Source organism: Amphiura filiformis, chromosome 1, assembly GCF_039555335.1.
Source record: "Amphiura filiformis chromosome 1, Afil_fr2py, whole genome shotgun sequence".
NCBI lineage: Eukaryota > Metazoa > Echinodermata > Ophiuroidea > Amphilepidida > Amphiuridae > Amphiura > Amphiura filiformis.
This window is the reverse complement of record NC_092628.1, coordinates 14089227-14110278: the sequence shown is the minus strand read 5'-3', so window position 1 is coordinate 14110278 and position 21052 is coordinate 14089227. Positions and strand designations below refer to the sequence as shown.

General features: G+C 35.7%; 2 protein-coding genes across 2 annotated transcripts in view; one reads left to right on the top strand and one right to left on the bottom strand.

Annotated features, from left to right (window-relative positions):
- The window catches only part of LOC140157532 (glycoprotein hormone beta-5-like), an 86854-nt gene that overhangs the window by 3749 nt on the left and 62053 nt on the right, over window positions 1-21052 (bottom strand). Inside the window, exon 3 of the mRNA XM_072180791.1 lies at window positions 1982-2198. Within this exon, the coding sequence (XP_072036892.1) occupies window positions 1982-2191 (210 nt within the window). The 5' untranslated portion in view covers window positions 2192-2198. The remainder of the gene's footprint in view (window positions 1-1981; window positions 2199-21052) is intronic.
- The window catches only part of LOC140157386 (thyrostimulin alpha-2 subunit-like), a 167385-nt gene that overhangs the window by 92651 nt on the left and 53682 nt on the right, over window positions 1-21052 (top strand). The window lies entirely within an intron of this gene.

Sequence of the window (21052 nt, the reverse complement as noted above, 5' to 3'; positions counted from 1 at the left end):
CGTAATATTTTGGTCATTAGTATGAAATTGAGATTCAGTGGAATTTGAAAGAAAGCCTCAAATATCGTGACATTTTATATGAACAGATATACTAAACTGGGTCCTGCTTAAACGATAAAGCACAATTACTAGAAAACAAGAAACCAAAAAAGGCTAAGAATATGATAGGGTACACCTGTTGCGCCGGTTATTCCTTTTCTAGACATTCATAATTAATTTACTTCAATAAATAGTATCCTTTAACGATTTTGATATGCAACCATTGAACGAATTTAACTCTTTGTTTCTTTTTAAAGTTATACAGTTTGACAACTACAATACAAAAGATTAATATTGTCCTAGACATTGCTTACACGCCTTCATAATAGATAGAACTATACGATAGAAACGTATATCTAGAATTCTAACACTTAATTTTTACACCTTTAAATGTGTCTTTCGTATACATATTCATTGGTACCATGAAGTTAAATTTCTGTAGATTTTAAGAATTGCGAGAAACGGTACCATGGAGATCATTTCAATCTAAGGCAATTAAAATTTCCCTATAAATATACTTTCAATCTCAAATTCATTACGGAAGAATATTTCATCTTAAAAATTATTCATTTCGCAAAATTAGGTCACAAGCTTAAATGTATTTAAATGTAATTTCATGCCTGCATTGTTAACGCTTAAATGAACACCGTATACTTATGTTAGAAATATTTCCATTAGCCAATTAACACTAGGGGTGTTTGTTTCCATATTTTTTCTGTACGAGAGTCGCCGAATGCAGGGATATTTTGATAGATAAGCTTTTAAAAAAGCTCTGCAGGTCAATCTGAAAACAGCTTGTTTGTATTCCTTTTGTTGCATTTTATTTAAATTTATCAATCATTACTTTTTTATATATTTTTATAAGAATTTCACTAACCTAATTTCACTTAATTTAACTAAAGTAATAGTCGTCTGCAGCATTTAGCGCCAAAAAGGCAAAGAAAGGTTATCGAGCTGCTGTAAAAGGTTTCAATGGTACTAATTGAGTGTGTCTGTGAGTAGGTAATCTGAGAGCTACTTACTTGATGATCTGTAAATTAGCTTTATGAGAAAATTATATTTGCTGGCACGATTTTAAATCTTAATTAAATATTTTGGTATCGTTTATTTAGGAAAGATAACTTTATATAAATAGGTCAGTGAATCACGAGAATAATCCATGATTTGACGTTGAGATGACAGATTCCTTAAGGTGATACCCTCATCTATATCTTATTGTACGTTTCGAAAAAAAATGGTACCAACATTTGTGAACTGTTTGCTGTGTCATTTGTTTTTATTCACAAGACATAATAAATTCGTTGCTGAATAGTACCCAACTATAAACTGTCCTAATCACTTTTTGTCCTGTCTACAGAGGGCGCTATCTGTCGCTTCTCGTATAGACATATACTCGTTTGTCTGGGTCTAATCGCGTAACGCATTTCATCTTTATCCAATTTATTATTCGGCATTGTGAAAAAACCTCGACGATATGATTGTACGACTCAAGTATTCAATCGGCAAAAACATAAGGACCCACATGTTGTTAGTGTATGTGGTATAATTGCCCAGACTGGTTGAAGTTGTATTTACAATGGGGTTGATTCAAATACATCAATGTAACAAGTTATATGTAAACACGGTCATGAAAATACATCCTGCGCATGAATATATGATCTTGAAAGTTATTATACTATAGATCTTTGGTTTGATAGGATGAATCCTTTTAATCCTTCCCCAGAGCAACCAGCGCACATAAACGTTGAAAAAAAAAGTTTATGACCCTTATCACAAATTCCATCATGGATAAAATATGAACTGAAAAGAGCTATAGACCTACTTTAGCAAAGAATGCAGCAAAATTTTAATATAAAGAAATTTCAGGTGTTACTTATATTTACTATCTTCCGTTAGAAAGAAAATGACTGGACATCATGGTCGGTCCGTCTGAATGACTTACCTCATTGGTATCACATCGTCCCCAGCATCCTCGTACAAAAAATTCCATCGGTCTGCAGCCCTCTTTCTCCGCTCTGTGTTTCATTGCGGTATGTACAAAACAACCTGTCGTTGTGCTGGGATCAATTGCACTCGTTACACCAATAATGTAGATAAGGAAGAGGAGAGCAAAAACTTTCGTCCAATTGCCAGGTTCGGTCTTTAATTCCATTATATACCTGTTTTGTGGCAAAAGCAGCAAAATGAGTTAGAAATGTGTTGAAATGAATAGAATGATAATTATCATGTTTTGTTTGAAATATCTACTTTCTGTTTGTTTTTATGAAGTTTAATGTTTCTACCTTTGTCTGGATATTAGTTGTTGTATATAAGCAACAGACTGAAATATTCGTCGAGATTTCGTCAGATGGATTGATGAAGTTAGAGCCATACTTGACGCAAGCTTGACAGTGTTTCCGCTTCTTCTTCTCCCACTTCCTCTTCTTCTTTTTCTTCGTCTTCTTCTTTCTCTTCTTCTTCTTCTTCTTCTTCGTCTTCTTCTTCTTCTTCTTCTTCTTCTTCTTCTTCTTCTTCTTCGTCTTCTTCTTCTTCTTCTTCTTCTTCTTTCTTCTTCTTCTTCTTCGTTTTCTTCTTCTTCTTCTTCTTCTTCTTCTTCGTCGTCGTCTTCTTCTTCTTCCACCTCTTCGTTTTCGTTTTCTTCTTCTTCTTCTTCTTCTTCTTCGTCTTCTTCTTCTTCTTCTTCTTCTTATTCTTCTTCTTCTTCTTCTTCTTCTTCTTCTTCTTCTTCTTCTTCGTCTTCTTCTTCCACCTCTTCGTTTTCTTCTTCTTCTTCTTCTTCTTCTTCTTCTTCTTCTTCTTCTTCTTCTTCTTCTTCTTCTTCTTCTTCTTCTTCTTCTTCGTCGTCTTCTTCTTCTTCCACCTCTTCGTTTTCGTTTTCTTCTTCTTCTTCTTCTTCTTCTTCTTCTTCTTCTTCTTCTTCTTCTTCTTCTTCTTCTTCTTCTTCTTCTTCTTCTTCTTCTTCTTCTTCTTCTTCTTCTTCTTCTTCTTCTTCTTCTTCTTCTTCTTCTTCTTCTTCTTCTTCTTCTTCTTCTTCTTTTCCTTTATCTCTTTGCTAAAAGGGTTAAGTTTCTATAACATGACTAAAATGGGACAAAAAATTACAAATTTGGCTTTGCCCCCTCACACTAAAATCCTGGCTACGCTACTGGGGAGTTCAAATGAATGAATAACATGTTTAATAAATAAAGAAAGGGCACAGTGTCATCGACCCTATATCTTCATGTCAGGAATCGCCATGGTAGGTTGAATCCACAGCCACGATTAGCCATTTGGTTCAAACCTTTAAAGCTCTTTAAAACTAATAATTAGTCGAGGGACTTAACTAAGGCTACTCACAAAGCCGGGTAATTGATCTTGGTTGTGCGCGAATAAGCTTGTATACCCCATTGAGGTCAATGGTCATCGACTTGTATACTGCCTACAGTGAGTGCAGCTGTACTACACGCTGTAGTCCATAGGACCAACGCAATATAAAATTGTCAGATTTTGAGTTCAAAGCGCACGGCCAATTTTCAAAGCGCATTCTAGCGACTATCATATCTGTTCAAAACGTATTTTTAAGTGTATGAGACCACATCTGGTTTCTTGAGAAAAATTCATTTGCGGGAGATATTCATCAATTTCTAACCCAGTATTCGAAGATTTTCGTCTGATATCAAAATCGTGCATAGCAATTCACGTGTATCGATCCCGTGTATTCATTTTAGTGTCCCTGCTCCACCAAATAATTATTAGCCAGGTGGTGTCGGTGTGAAGGGGCGAGTATACTATTATATTGTATCTGTATCTGTACTATTCAACAGATACACTCCCCAGGCTGGAGCCAGACCTAGGGTACTCTGCGCATGCGGGTGTTGCTTAGTCTTAAGGGGGTACTACACCCCGCGATAAATTTTTGTCTATTTTTGCATTTTTCTCAAAACTAAAAAAACACTGGTAACAAAAGTTATGTATATTACAGGGGCAAGGAATCCAATTACTACACTGGAATTTCAGTGTCCCCCGACAAGCGGTTTGTTATTTATGATAAGAAATAAGGTACCGCTTGGATGTACCTCATTTCCTGTCATATATACTGAACCACTTGTCTTGAGTCACTGAAATTTCAGTGTAGTAATTGGATTCCTTGCCCAAATAATATACATAACTTTTGTTACCAGTGTGTTATTATTTTTTGAGAAAAATGCAAAATAGTCACAAATTTACCACAGCGGGGTAGTACCCCCTTAAGGTAGATGTAGAACTGCTGCTTTGAGCTGGCTGGATCTTTGACGTGGATGATTGAGTGTACCAGTTTAAATCCTGTCAATTTTCTAGGTGACCTCTTGTGTAAATCTTTTGATCATCGGTGGGTTTAGTGTGTTGTTTGTTTAATACATCATTACTGATTTATTACTTGTGGGATGTTGGAATTCAAATGAGATGTTCAAAAAGTGTTCATTTGAAATCTTCTTTTACATTTTGTCTCCCTTCAAAATTACTAACCGACCCAGAGCTTCTGTAAATCACACATCTTCCTTGCCATTCGATACATCCCTAGCAGACCAGAGCCTCTGCAAGCCTCTGAAAAGCACCTTGACGGGTAACAACATAAACGGAGGATCCCGTGTGTTGTTTTACTGGCAGTTAATTATTATAATTATATAAGGCCAAAAAAAACTTGTCTCGTGTCCCATGGGAGTTTGAAATCTAATGCGGTATGCGGTTTATGTTTTTTATTTTATCAATAAATCAGGTGTTCGGGGTGTGTACTTAGAGTGTATCTAGCTTGGAGGAAAGCTGAACATCATAGGAAAATTTTGACCTTTTTTTATATTGAAAACAGGCCCAATCAATGAAGTTTCCCAAAAGACTTCATGTATATTTTCAATACGAAAGGTCAAAATTTTCATATGATTGTCGGCTTTTCATCCCAGCTACATACAAATTACATATCATTATATTCATTAAATCTACCAAGTTGACTTCGAGGACTGTTAAATGTCAAAGAACTTATTTGAATATTCCATATTATCTTAGTAAACCTTGTTATTTGCACACCTTTATGTGGGGTCACCTTCATTACAAAGAGCGTAATTCTCTAGTAGTTAATACTTTGCCATAAAATTTGTATTATTTCGCGAATTTCAAAAAATCTAAATTAATTGATATCAGAAGGACATTGCTCTTATTCAGAATGTAATTAGGTGTGTTTGATGTGCTCTTTTTAAAATGACTAAAAATGGGACAAAAAATTGACAAATTGGGACAAAAAATTGGCTTTGCCTCCTCACACTTAAATCCTGGGGAGTTCAAATGAATGAATTACATGTTAAATATTGATCTGAAAGGGGTAAATATACTATTATATTGTATCTGTATCTATACTATACAACAATTTCCAGGCTGGAGCCAGACCAAGGGTACTGTGCGCATGCGAGTGTTGCTTAGTCTTAAGGTTTTTTGTAGAACTGCTGCTTTGAAGCTGGCTGGATCTTTGATGTGGATGATTGAGTGTACCAGTTTAAATCCTGTCAAATTTCTAGGTGACCTCTTTTATAAATCTTTTGATCATCGGTGGGTTTAGTATGTTGTTTGTTTAATACATCATTACTGATTTATTTCTTGTGGGGTGTTGGAGTTCAAATGAGATGTTCAAAACAATGTTGATTTTAAATCTGCTTATTATTTTGTCTCCCATCACAATCCCTTATGCGACCCAGGACCTCTGAAAATCACACATCTTCCCTGCCATTCGACACATCCCTAGCCGCCCGAGAGCCACTGAAGTCTCTGAAAAGCACCTTGACGGGTAACGTAAAGGGAGAATACAGTGGGTTGTGGTACTTTGAAGTCCTATTCAGTGATCCCAGCGCATGTGTAAAAAAAATACAATTGTTTATAAAATGCTTAAAAGTGAAGGATAAGTCATTCAATTTGTCATTTGGTATTTTTGAAATGAAAAATTAGGCAAAAAACGAAGAAAACAGCAGTTTAAGCCCCTCCTTATTTTGTCTTAAATACACAAATTTCGGCTGGACCACTAGTAGGCTATGTTAGCACATGTATGACAATGACAAAGGTACAAAACTCTGAATTTTGATGATTTTTACGATCGTCCGGATGTGCAAATCACCGAATGGGCCTTTTAACAAACACAACTAGTGTTAGTTAATTAGGCCTAAAATAATTTTTTGATTGGCGTAACCCGACCCTGACCCTTTGGTGTGTTTTTTTTTTTTTTGGCAAAAAAAATAAATGAAAAAATAATAATAAAAAAAACTTAATTTTAAAAAAAGACGAAAAAAAGTTCCAAGGCCTTTATCAATGTACAGCTTTAAAAGTTAAAAAAAAGAAAAAAGAATCCCTACCTACCTACCCATTTTTTTAATGTTACAATTTTTTAGGCCTTATTATCATTTAATATACAAATAAGTATAGCTAGTAAAATCAAAAGTCTATAGTTTATAAATGATGTTTATCCTAGTTATCTGATATCTGTTACTAGTCAATTACACGTTCCATTTATTCTGTCACATTCACAGCTGAAACGGTAATTTTAGCCTGATTGGTAACATGTTAATATCAAAAATAAGCACGTACTTGTTCCAAACCACTGACAAATTTTTAAAGCTATGTAAGAATTTTCAATGTAGGCCCTACCCACACACGCACCCATAATATCGCCTTATTCTGTTACGGCAATGTCCCCCAGGGTGCACATCTAGGCCCTCTTTTTTCTTAGCTGTACATATGTTATATTAGGTAGGCGAAAACAGATCAATCACTCAACCAAGTTATGTACTGTGTGCTTTTGAGTTATTAAGTAGCTAAAATTAAAAAACAAATCCAGTTGAATGCATTGTTTGCGTATCAAAAATAAAGTCTGTTGTCAAGGAGAGGAACATATTTTAGTCCGACAAAAAGTACTTAAACTCTATCAAACATATTTACATCTCAACTGTTGAATTTTAATACTTAACATTTTAATGACGCTTTTGAAGATTGCACTTGAATAAATCAAATCAAAATACACCGGATATAGCCAATATTGCCATATTCGCACTTAAATGTGCGTCATTCTTATTTGTATATTGTAATTATCATTATTAAAAATGAAAGCAGTCCTTGCACTTTCACATTAATATCAATGTTCTGTCTGCTAGCTATAGTTTCAACATAAAAAGTCCAAGTTTTTAGAAATTATCTTAAAATATCAAGAGCTATCTCAAGAGCCACTGAACTAATACTAGACTTGATTAACATTTTCTTATTTCTCACAAACTGTGATTGCTTACCGAGAGGAAGCTTTCATCATCCAGAATTCTCTTGGACTATACAGGGCGTCTCAATAAAAATAGGCCCCGTGGATCGGGGGACATAACTTAAAATATCAGCAATAAAATTGAAACTTTCTTACAGATTCATAATCCATGAAGTGTCTTCTGTAGATTGGTGCATAAATCATCAAAATCCGTTCACTCGTCACTGAGATAATTGGGAAACTACAAATAGACTCATTTTTGGACCTTTCCAATGGGACAATACACATTAACAACAATGTGCTGCATTTTAGTTTAGAATGGAAGAAATTAATGAAGTTACGGGTTGCCTAAGTATTGTTGGTCGAAGCAGACAAAAAGATCGATTTTCATTATCTACGTCAAAATATTATTGGAAAAATAACACCTTGATGTTTTGCAAAACTTCATACTTTGAAAACTTACTTGATTTATTGTTGTTAATGAGTTATGTACATTTTACCCTTTTACAACATAACTCGAGAACCACAGGACCTACAAAAGTATATCTGTAAATATCAATGCAATATTTGCCAAAGCTCACTACCATTCGCAATATGATGTGAACTACCAAATCGCAATAGTTTGAAATAGTGTCAAAACTTAACTCCCTGTGTGGCTAGGTAGGAGATAACTTGCCTGATCAGCAACGATGCCTCTTTTCTGTTATTGATGTTGTTTATCAATTTTTGTTTATTTAACCATCAATGCTATCACCTTGGCATTTCATTTTGAGGGAACCAATTTATTTTGAATCAAATATTTCAGCCACTTCAATATAAAGTTCAGCGCTACTGTTGGTTGACAAATGTATGTATAATAATAAGTACATTAATTACATATCATTAGATTTATGAAGTTTACTTCGAGGATGGTTAAATATCAAAAAATTCAAAACATATGAAATTAAAAAAAAAAATTGATATCAGAAGAACATTCCTCGTATTCAGAATGAAATTCGATATGTCTGATGTGTTCTCAGGTCCCACAAAAATACGGTGCAAACGTTGCTATCCGAGCCCTTAACCCAAAGAGAAACGTATGAAAAACATTCTTTGGGAGATTGATTGATTGATTTTGAACTCTTACTCAGCAACACTTGGCGTTTCATTTTATTTCTTTTATAATAAACTACACATTATTGCTAATGTGTATAACCCCATTGGAATGGTCCAAAAATGTGTCTATTTGTACAAACTTAATTATGTCAGTGATGCGTGAACGGATTTGGATTATTTTTGCACCATTCTTTAGCAGACACTTCATGGTTTTTGAATCTTTAAGAATTTTTTTATTTTACTGCCAATATTTTAAGTTATGCACATCTTTACATAGGGCCTATTTTTATTGAGACACCCTGTACTAGACTTGTTTGTACTCATTTTAATGCATTTTTCATGCTGATTCCAAATATGGTCATGCAATTTACATTTTTTTGTTTGAATTTTTAAAGACAATTTGAAACTTGTTGCCTGCAGTCGACACCCGCGTGGAGAGGGTTCAACATAATTATAATTCTGCTAGTTTTCGATTTATTGTCTCAAGAAACACAACTGGGAACAGCCAAAGTCCAGAGATACGGAGCTATTGCCCAAGTCTGCCCAGGATTTGCCGAGACAGGGGATTATTTCAGAGTTTTTGTGCCCAGGAATGTAGTAGTGTAACAAGATTAATTGCCATTGAAATTGAAACAATTGTTGAATATATTGCCCTGCACTAGACGTACACTGTACCTTTGCATCCCATAATTTATCAAAGAATAGGCGTAAAGATTTGGATTGTAATAATTTTCTAGAAATTTCACATTAGCTGAGTCCATGTAAGTTTCACTCGCACATGTACCATTGGTATCTTTAAAAAGAGTAGTATTGAATTCAATCTATGATTGCATACATTCACGCCGAATGCATTGAAGGCTATTGTGGCAAGATCATAGTGCATAGTCTGCCTGCAAAAAGCCAAACATGAGGATATTTTAGTGCAAGTAGCACTATATAATGTACATGGTTATTTTGAAACAATTGACAAAGCAACACGAGCTCATTTTTTTTGACCTTGACATAACAGAGTAAGGTAATACGAATTCTAAAAATAAGTAATGTCCTGTCATAAAATAACAGATTATATAATACAATTTCTAAAAATAAGCACCATCTTGTCATCTGGTGTGATGGAGCTATTGATGTTTAACACGACATCTCTCTTTTGGGACGTTACGTATGTAAAACAATGAACTACCAAGTGTATTTGAAGGCGCGTGTGGCAAAAACAGGTTTTATCAAAGATATTAGAAATAACTTGGTAGGTATAATTGAACTATTTGATGTTTTACACGATATGTCTCTGCGGGAAAGCTATGAAAATACAATGGACTGCTATTACAGTCATGGACAAAAGTTTGGAATATTTCTATTTATTTCCATAACCCTGTTTTTAAGTGCAGATTTCTTACGATCAATGACCCGTCAGCCAGGCGAAGTGGATCACGGGTGTCTGCCAAGGTCTTAGGTACCATTTCATATCACGCAATACCTAATGTAGGACAATAGCTTCTTATGCCTGACCAATGAACCATCGGGCATCCTTTTCGCCGTTATTTTAGCGATATGATTCATAAGGTTACATTGGCTTTTGCATTACGGTGTGAAGAAACCAGCTTTACTTTGTTGCATCTGTCTCTTGTATACGATATTTCTGATCATGGGGTACGAGTTGAGCGCAGATTGATACGCCCGCGTCATTGACTTACGTAATCGCGGCTACAAATAGAAGGATATTGGTGCCGCTTTTGGAATTACATAAGGTGCAGTCTCTAAAATTTTGAAGAGACGTCGAGAGACCAAGACTACTACACCTAGACCAAGGTTAGGTCGGCCCCGAAAGACAACCGCCATGGAAGACCGAACTCTCCTGAGACTTTGCCGCAATGGCCGCACGAAGTCTGCATCTCGGCTACGAACAGAATGGCTGAAGTCCATAAACGCGCCTGTTACCAGGAAACTTGTGAACAATAGACTGGTTAGTGCAGGTTTTTGCGAAAGACGACCAATAAGAACGCCAATACTTCTGCAAAGACATCGGCATGCGCGCTTGCTTTGGTCACAGAGACATAGGGATTTGACAGTAGGCCACTGGCGTAATGTGATCTTCAGTGAAGAGGCCCGGTTCCTCCTCTACAGACAAGATGACCGATTCAAGGTCCGAAGACAGGTTGGTCAAGCCCTGCTTGATGATTGTATCCTTCCTAGAGTCCATGGAGATGGTGGTGGAATCACAGTATGGGGAGCATTTCACAGTAGGTCGAAATCACACCTCTACATGCTAGAAGGACACATAAACCAGGACCAATATCTGTATGTTCTTGATACAGTTATGCTTCCGTTTGCAAGAAGAGACTTCGGGAACAATTTCGTGATCCAAGATGACAACACCACGACAAAGAGAACCCTACGCGTAAGGCAATTCCTTGAAAATGAGAACGTAGAACACCTGGACTGGTCGGCTTTGACCCCGGATATGAACCCCATAGAGAACTTATGGGCAGAAGTATCCCGCAGGATAGGTAACATGGACAACCAACCAATCACCCTGCAGGAACTTAGACACGCCCTCGTTGCTTGCTGGCGAGATATTCAACAAGGGACCTTGGCAAACCTGGTCGAGGCAATGTCACGTAGCGTAAATGACCTCGATTTGGCAAGGGGTGGATACAACAAATATTGAGATGTGTTTTCTCAAGCAAGAGACTTATCTAAACAAAATCACAGTGAGAGTTTAAGTTTTGTTTAAACAGTAAAGTTTGCTAGTGTATTTAATCTCATTTTGTGATACAGAGAGACCGCCAAAAAGTGTTGCGATTGTGTGATCCTTCCATTGTAATGCGCTTCCTCGGGTAATTCTTTGTTTAATTGACTAAATTTGTGATGTAAACATCAAAGGACATTCATATCTTTCAATTAAATTCAACTGAGCACTACTCAAGAACAATAAATCTGTTCCTAATAAGATTGAAAACTGCATTTGATACAAAAATGAAAATATTCCAAACTTTTGTCCATGACTGTAATAGCAAGCAACAGTGTAAAAGAAGGGGCAAATTTTTAAATTTTTAAATTAAAAAAAGCGAGTATGGCAAAAACCGATAGCTTTCAAAAAATGATAATAATAAAAAAAATGTAAAAATAATTAATCTAAGAAAAATAATATTTGGTCGGGTTTAGGTTTAGGATACAAAATGGCTCCTTAAACGTGGATGATCAGATTTGGTTAATTCGCCAGCGAAGTGGTTACATAACTCCCTGGGATCACGCACGAATTGATAGTACATGCCATAGACTTTGTGTTGCGATCATTTCGATCGTGGTGTAGAACTCAAAAGCGTGATCCAGTTGTCATGGTGATAATCGGATTACACGTAACACTTCGCTGGCGAATAGCAAATACACCCATTGGATAGTATATATCTTCCTGTGGTGGTGATTACCACTTTTACCACGTTTTTGTTCACACCGTCTAAACGAAACATATCTCGAGCGTTAACTTTAACTGTCTGGGGTGATGAGAAACTAATGAACTCTGTTACCGAAATCTCAATTTTCATATAAGTTATTCATTGTAAGTAATGTTAAAGTCTTGGAGATGACCTTGTGAAGAACATATAGGGCTTTTGGTCTGCAATACTCTAGTGAATTTACTGACTGTTCAAAAATTCGTACAACATAATAAAAGCATGCTTTGAAAAGTGCGCCTCGGTAGTGACAGGTGCATAATGTATTTACGTAGTTTCTCCAGAGATGTATCTGCGCTATTACAATCTCGGTATGTAGCCAATTTTGGCTCCATTTTGCAGCTCAGAAGAGTCTGAAAGGCACCAAGAACTCTTTAGGTGAGGCAAGTTACCCATCTTGTAAATATTCAAATTCATAATTATGCGCATTTGCACATATTTGAAAGTCGTAAGAGCTACGCTAAATTACCCATATGAAGGATATCACAAATGAAATTAGTGTAGGGTTTCATTTGAGAAAAATGATGGCCTCTAAAAACAGCGCGTGTGTATTTTTAGATGGTATTTAATTTCCAGATGATATTTAATTTCTTGACCTTGACATAACAGAGTAAGGGAATACGAATTCTACAAATAAGTGATGTCCTGTCATAAAATAACAGATTATATAATACAATTTCTAAAAATAAGAACCATTTTGTCATCTGGTGTGATGGAGCTATTGATGTTTTACATGACATGTCTCTTTTGGGACATTCCGTATGTAAAAACAATGGACTACCAAGTGTATTTAAAGGTACGTGTGGCAAAAACCGATAGCTTTCAAAAAATGATAATAATAAAACATGGTCCTGGTGGTTACCACTTTTTACCATGTTTTTGGTCACACCATCTAAACGTAACATATCTCGAGCGTTAACTTTTATTGGGGTGATGAGAAAAAAAAAATTAATGAGAAAATAATGAGCTCTGATACAGAAATCTCAATTTTAATGTAAGTAATTTATTGTAAGTAATGTTAAAGTTTCGGAGATGACCTTGTGAAGAACATAATAGGCTTTTGGTCTGCAATACTCTAGTGAATTTACTAACAGTTCAAAAATTCGTACAACATAATAAAAGCATGCTTTGAATAGCGCGCCTTGGTAGTGCATAATGTATTTACGTAGTTTCTCCAGAGATGTATCTGCGCTATTACAATCTCAGTATTATACCTTGTGTAAGACCAATTTTGGCTCCATTTTGCAGTTCAGAAGAGTCTGAAAGGCACGAAGTTTTTTCATAGTTTTCCCGCAGAGACATATCGTGTAAAACATCAATAGCTCAATTATACCCGGTGAAATTATCGCTAATGTTTTTGATAAAAACCTGTTTCTGCGATACGCACCTTTAAATACCCCTGATAGTCCATTGTTTTTAGATATACGTAACGTCCCAAAAGAGATAGCTCCATCACACCATATGACAAGATGGTGCTTATTTTTAGAAATTGTATTATATAATCTGTTATTTTATGACAGGACATCACTTATTTTTAGAATCCCCCTTAAAGATTATAATAATAAAACCTGGTTCAGGAAAAGAATAGTTAATCGAATTTTGTAAAATTGCTACTCGAACTTGAATTAACATTCGTTTGTTTAGTTTTGTATGACAGCTGTGAAACACACAGGACTGAATTGTACCACTTGGCTAGTTGCCCCCTGGAAACGAAGCAAATAATGTGCATTTTGTAAGGTAAATACTCTTATTACGTAACTTGGGTCAACGTGCAATATGTTGCAAAAGGTCAGATTTATGTGCTTCGTCGTTTAGCTCCATTAACATTTAAATTTAAACTAATTGGTATTCTAGATACTAGAAACACACTTGATTTACTTTAAGCAGTGCGTAAGCGTGAAAGATGAACTTACTTGATAGATTTCTAGGTCACTGAATTTAGAACAACGTTAAACTCTTGCCTTGTTTCAACTATCAAAGATGAAAATATACACCGCTTGCTTGATAGGATGATTCAGTGTTACTTTACAAACAGTGTGCTGAAGCCTATATACGATGTTATTCCCAAAGTTATTTCGAATATCAGCAATCTAACTTATTATATTATGGGGCAAAATTTGACATATTTTGTTTAAAAATTGCCCAACATTGGGTCAAGTTAAACTACACCAATTGTTGGTTGAATTTATACCCGATAATTTTGATTTTTAATATTTTAACTAACAATATTTGCTCAAATGTTGTGCAGTGTAAAAGCTTCTAATCTAAATCTTTGATCTATGCTCAAATCTGATCTGTGAGAAGGCAGCACGTATATCATGCGCGTATTTGGGGGGGGTGGGCTTTGTGGCGCGAGCCCCCGGGGTAAAAGCAGGGGGCGGCCAAAACGAAGGGGCGGCGGAAGAAGAAGGGGCGGAAAAAATAATTGAAAAAGTATAAAATATTGCTTGTAGGGCGCTAGCGGCAATAATTCTTTTTTTTTTTTTTTGGCTCTTCACTTTTTCAAACCACCGGAAAAATGTTGGGTCAACCTTTTCGGGCTGTTGAGGAAAGGGCGGCAAAATTGAATTTTCTTCAGCCCCCCCCTGGTAGGAGCGGTCACGGTACGCCACTGTATATAAACGAAATTCACGTCAAAATTGCTTCACACACACACCCCCACCCCCACACATATAATACAGAACATCCCCCACCTCCACTTGTAAAACGAGTGAATGATCGGGGTTTATGTGTGTTCAAACGGGACTATTCAAACGCGCTTATACTATGTTGCATTGCATCATTAATGTCAGACAATTGTCATCACACTAGTATAGAGCATAGCGTTATGCGTTTCTACTATACACTTTGCCCACAAAGTAGAGATACTTGGCAGCATCTCTCGGTCCGTAGTCCAGAAACTGTATACTGTGTTAAAAAAAAATTGAAGTGGTTTTGAAAGTATCGCCCTGTAGATTGATAAGTTCATTTGTTTTTCTGTTTTCCTTCCTTTGCTTTCCAATTATGCGCATGATGCATGGTTGTCTGAACGATTAATGAATACTATATCTAACATCTTGTTCTTGGAAATTGTCAAATATCATTTGCGTGATCATTTAGGTGTTTTTTTTACAACCAGCTGTTTTGTTTTGACATTACAGATTTATGCTTCACCAATCACGCTGATGTAATGCTTAGCGTGTTACTAAGAATTTCATATAACTGGGTTGAAAAAAATTAACAAAAAGTGAGCTGGAATTGGCTGACCTTGTTTCCAATCATTGCTATATTGTGCGTCCATGTAAGATAATGCATAAACCATAACTATATACCGGGAACACCCACACTTGGAGGATTGGAAGCTTCACTATGCCGGAATTGTCCTTACTCCATAATAACACATTCAGTCTCTGACTTTCTCTTGTAACTTCCAATGTTTGGTTGACTAAGTCGGAAATCTTTTTTGTGTAGGTGAAAATATATCAGTCTATGCTGATTCATTTTTGTTTGTTGGAGGCTAGTTTCTCTTTGTATAGACCTTTTCCGAAGACAACTGCCGTTTGTTTTGGATGACCCAAGTTAAAATCCCGGGTCATAAACGCTAACACAACAGTTAGCCTGAACAATAATCTGCATGAAAAACACCATGTAGCGTGTATGTCTTGTGTAAGAGATTGATGTTTACGTCAATTTGTCAAAATCTAAAATGACGAAAAATGACGAAAACTTGCACTTTTCCTTCCATTACTGTCATTATTGTGAAGTGCCCTAAAAGCGGAGGTGTTAGTTCAATATGGTAGGAAAATATTTTACCTGATGACCACATGTTGACATTGGCTAAATAAGCTGTATTTTCGCTCAAAAGGGTACCGTGAATCATGACAATTCCTGTCAGCCAATTTGACCCCCCCTTTTTTGCGAACTTTTCCGATCTTGATTTGAAATGTTCTATTGGCTAGATGTGATTCAACCTAATACAGAAAGAAAAATCAGTTCAGCTGAGATTTAAAAAAAAATTATATAATTAGTATTGAAGGAGATATTTGCAATGTTTTTATGGTCAAAATTAATCTTTTTATACTTGTTGATCATTTGGTGGAGCAGTTATACTTCCATGGTGTATTAGCCAATGACAAGCCTTGATTGCGCTGCTCAGTGACAAGCGTCATGGAAGTATGATACGATCATTAGAGTGAGCATTTTGTACAGAAAATTTCTGAGTATCCCTTTAAGTGTGTTTGTCAGCATGCACAAGCAAGGCAAATTAAATCAGTCATTCGTAAATAACATCGTTTTTCCTTATATCACTAGTTTTCTTTAATACTAAGTCTATCATTATAGGCTGTGTATAACAATGATCATCTATTGCACCATCGTAAATGCAATTTAAACCAATCTAATGGCTTACTTGTCATACCTTATGACAAGTGGGTCAGAAAGTGTCTTACTCTTAGCTTATATTACATATAAGCACTGGATGTTGTCCAAGTACTTCTGAACATTAAAAGGAGTCTGCTATTCAAGTGGTGCGTAACAAGTGAATGGCGTGTCCAAGCACTTAATATATTGACCAGAGTGTATGGCTTGGCCAGTTGCCACGGCTTGAGGTCAGTGCAACAGTTGGGAAAGTATCACTTCCAGGCACATAACATAGTTCTTGAGCATTAATTTAGTACGCTGAGAGCGAGAACATTAAGTTTATTTTTGAGTTTATTGTGGCTTCAGCCTACGCTTTGGTTAACCACAAACTTCAATGCTGACGTAAAGTGCAATATTTTTGTGTTTTGTTTTGTTTTGTTATTAGTTACTTTTTTTGTTTTGTTTTTGTTTAGTTTACGCGGATTGTTTTAAGTAACAAGGCAACGCCAGCGTATGTGTTACGTCACAGTACCTTACTGAACCAATATTTTGATTTCAAATTGTATATTCATAGTTTACACAAAATCAAAGATGTGTCTCATTTCCCTGGTTACGAACTTTGAGCAATTTCGAATACCGTATTCCACTAACATGCTAAACGAATTATAAACTACACAACAAAAATATGGGTAAAAGTGTTGACTAATAGTTAGTCAACACTTTTACCCATATTTTTGTCACAGTTACTGTTACACAGTTACTGTTAACTGTGTAACAGTAAATTAACCAACGATGAAAAAAAAGTACACGTGCTATGAGGCTAAGCTTGGCCCAACTTTCGTAAACTTTTGTAGTTTTCGTTCACTCAACAAAGTTAACTATTGCATTTCTTTTCACGTGTACTTGGGCCTGGTGGAAGGGGAAAAATAACATGCATATACATACATGGTCCACCAGACCCCATCTTAAAAACCAAGATAGATACAAAGATGCAATCAGAATATGACAATGAGATTTAAATAAAACTGCTCCACCACGACAACAGAATCCAACTGAAAAAAGAGAGCAAACGCTGCGCACTATAATTAAAGACAGAGATAAAGAGAATTTCTCGCGTCTGACGTCATCTGTCAATCAAATGCGAGCACGGTTTGTTTACAAGTGTCGGGATGATGACTTGCTGAACGCGGATTTATAACCGGGCGCCTTATTGTTAATTTTGCACCTTTTGACATGCAAACCATCTCAAAAGTTAGGTCTTTATAGTAGGAAACTTTCTTTGGCGAAGGCACCATGTTAACAAAGCCTAGAAAAGCTGCTTTTTTGCCTTGTAAAAGTACGTAATTTTTGCCATTTGCTGCTATTCCTTTTCTCCGATCAGCACCAGATAGATCGGTCTTCCTTTATGCGCTGATTAACCTGTGTAAACCAATCAGGGATCGTAATTGTCAGTGACATCAGACGCGATAAATTGTTTTTATCTCTGTCTTTAATTGTACCAAGAGTGATGATAAGGGCATGCAAAAATAAGATGTGGTAGTCCGGCAAAGGCAAAATAAACCAAACACAAAGGCAACTGTTGGCTCCCCCTGTCATGAGTGAGCAGAATAAGTACCATAATATATTAAGAAGAATTAAATAATGTTGGTTACAACAGCATAAATAAACTAGACATCAGGATAGTTACTTAACAGTGGGTAAAATCGTAAATTTGTACAACGTTATTGTAGGAACTTTGAATAAATATTATGAAAACAAATAGTATATTAAAGAGCCATGACTCGATCGACAGCCTCATCCCCCATTTTTATTCATCAAAACTGAGATTTTGGTGTCAGAAGAAAGCTCACATTTTTCTAACTACCAAGTTTAAAATCCATATCAAGGTGACGATGGGTTAACATTTCTATCACTTAAACAAGTGATGGATCTGCGATTAGCTTAAGACATTTGGGTGTAAACACAGGCGTTGTATTATGCCGGATAATATGACAATCCTTACGGGGTTGCAATACTTATAAATGATACAAGATAACCTATAGGCCTAAATATCGTATGCATTGAGTACATTTGTTTATCCTTGCCATTGGTGTCCTATATATAGGATGTACTGAGTCAAGTGATCTGATACCGTAAGGTTTGTCTAGCTCCATTTAATATGAAGTTCCATAACCATTGGCAAAAAAACTCACATACACATTTTGCCACCAGTAGTGATTCCAACCGACAGCTTCTAATTTTACGGAGTTTTCCGAAATAAGAATTTTAAGACAATATGAACAGTTCTATAAACATGCTTAATGGGTTCAAGACGTGTGTAAATTCGCCAATATGTGCAGCATTTTCTTGAATCCAATTTTCTCTAACGCCTCAATTGATGTGTTCGGCAATGTATCGTCTTTACCATTTTTCCCGCCACGCGCCAATATTATTGTTCAAATTCTATTTCCCAAAGAAAAACATACTATATTGTACAAGCTTAATCAGAAATGCTGGAAAAGGCATTTAAAAGGGTTCAAATAAACAACATATCCATTCTGTGTTACTTAAAAGATGCTTTTTAGTTTGGAAAACACGAAACATATTAGAAACTTGAGGTTTAAAATTGTGCAACTGCATAGCCGTGACGTTTGAGCAAACATTGTCTTACGGCCGTATGTACACAAGGCTTGTTCCATTTGTGACATTAAAAGAGAAGTAATTGATGGTCATGTCCATTGTCGCTTTTGGTGATAATAATATTTCATCTCAAGTAGTCATTTAGAAAATTGTGACGGGTTTAAGAGAAACTAAGAAGATGGTAGTTGGCATGGCTTCGGGTAAATGGTGTGTAATAATGAATTAAGAGAGTCTATAACAGACGTCTCTTTTCATGTGCAAAACGAAGAGGATTTTAATGTCTATTTTGAGTAGATGCTACAAACGGCAATGCAATTATTATTAGGGTCGCATTATTCAGGGCATGTTTGATAGGTTAAAGCCACAATGTTTGATTTGCTCTACTTGTTGCATGATTGTAATGCCCAACCGAGTACTAAAATACCATGTGAAAGACAACGCCTGACACGTCTCGTGCATGTGTAGCATTGAATCAGTGACGTATAAACTGTGTGCATATCACTTTTGTCTTTAGTTATATTTCTTATTTATACGTCCCAGCTGCGTGAAGCTCCGTTCAATAACGATCGGTAAGCTAATACTCACATTGACGATAATTATAACAATTTTCTTCGTTTTCATGTGATCAGTGAAAACTAACATTCCGTGAAAAACAAAATAAAAATATATTCTTTATGCAAATTGCACATTATTGCTTTAAGTGTCGCATCTTTTATCAAATATTATCTTTATCATTTATACTCTAAGGGTGATGTCACCATATATTAATGTGTAATGTTCCAATTTTCTGACGTATCTATAACAATTTCTTTTGAATCTTCAGCTCCAAAATACTAAGTATTATCGTCCTAAATAATTACGTTTCGATATTGTACACTTGCAAAAAAAAAGCTAACTTGGCTAAATCAACGACCTTTACATTCTTGCTTTAAGCGTAGATTTAAAGGCTTAGAAAACCATCCTTATTGTCCTGTCGTAAAAAGAACATATCTCTCTACTATGTACCTGACAAATATCTCTGAATTAGCTGAGTACAAGTGTTATCTCTTCTTGAGGCAATGAGGGCTGATAATCAGCTTATACAACTTATACCTTCATAATTAACAGAGTTTTGCAATGACATTGGGCCTATTCAACTTCTTGGATTTGGTTTCTTTTTGTTCACTTGGATCGCCCGCAGCCCTGTACCTGTTATCACTTGCCGGACATTTGTGTTGTTAGTTTGTCAAATATTCATGTTTGGAAGGCTGCCAATAATGCGGACAAAAGAGGTTCGTTTGGCTGATATTCACGATAAATGAAGAGGTCGAGTTCCCTGAAAAAAATTAAATGGTGATACAAATGTTCACTAATATGTACCCTTTTTGGCGAAAATACAGCTTATTTAGACAATGTCAACATGTCATCAACATATCATGTCATCAGCAGATATAATTATTTCCTAACATCTAACACCTCAGCTATGTGGTACTAATATAACAGATAAAAATGAAAAGTTAAGTGCAATTGTTCAAAATTTTTTGGTACAAATAATTTTGACATATCGAATAAATCAAATGACGTCACATATATAATCACTCTCCTAATTTGCATATTCCTCCAACTAGCTTGTCAAAATACAGCGGCCGCCATTGGCCTAGTTGTATATAAATTATGTCTATGACTTTGTTGTCACCTTAGCTAGAAAACCCACGCCTTTCTTCAAAACCCTATTCTTCAATATGACAACAGGCAAACGAAGGGTAAGATTCTTTTAATATTTCTACGTCATAACAAGTATGTACAAATACCTCATTGGACGTATATTCAACTGTAATTAGTTCGGTTCAATTTAGATGGTTTTATATAATTAATACTCCATTATGAATATGGTGGTAGACATAGTAAAATAGTAAACGATCATGGGCGAGTTAAAAAGCCTTCTCCTTTAATAATTGACCATAACGTAAAAAAGGACTGAACAATGTCAACAGCAGGCTAAGACATTTATGGGCTTTTAAGCAAATTAGGGTTTAAGGGCGCTTTTACCCACCTTTGCACAGTACTTTTTGTGAGACATGAGAGCACAACAGACATATCGAATTGCATTCTAAATACGAACAATGTCCTGATATCAAATAATAAAAAATTAGGTCTTTTTGGAAAATACGAAAGGTCAAAATTTTCAATTGATCATCGGCTTTTCCTCCCAGCTATATACATACACTTTAAGTATATAACAATAGATTTATAAATTTTTACTTCGAGGACTGTTAAATATGTAATAATT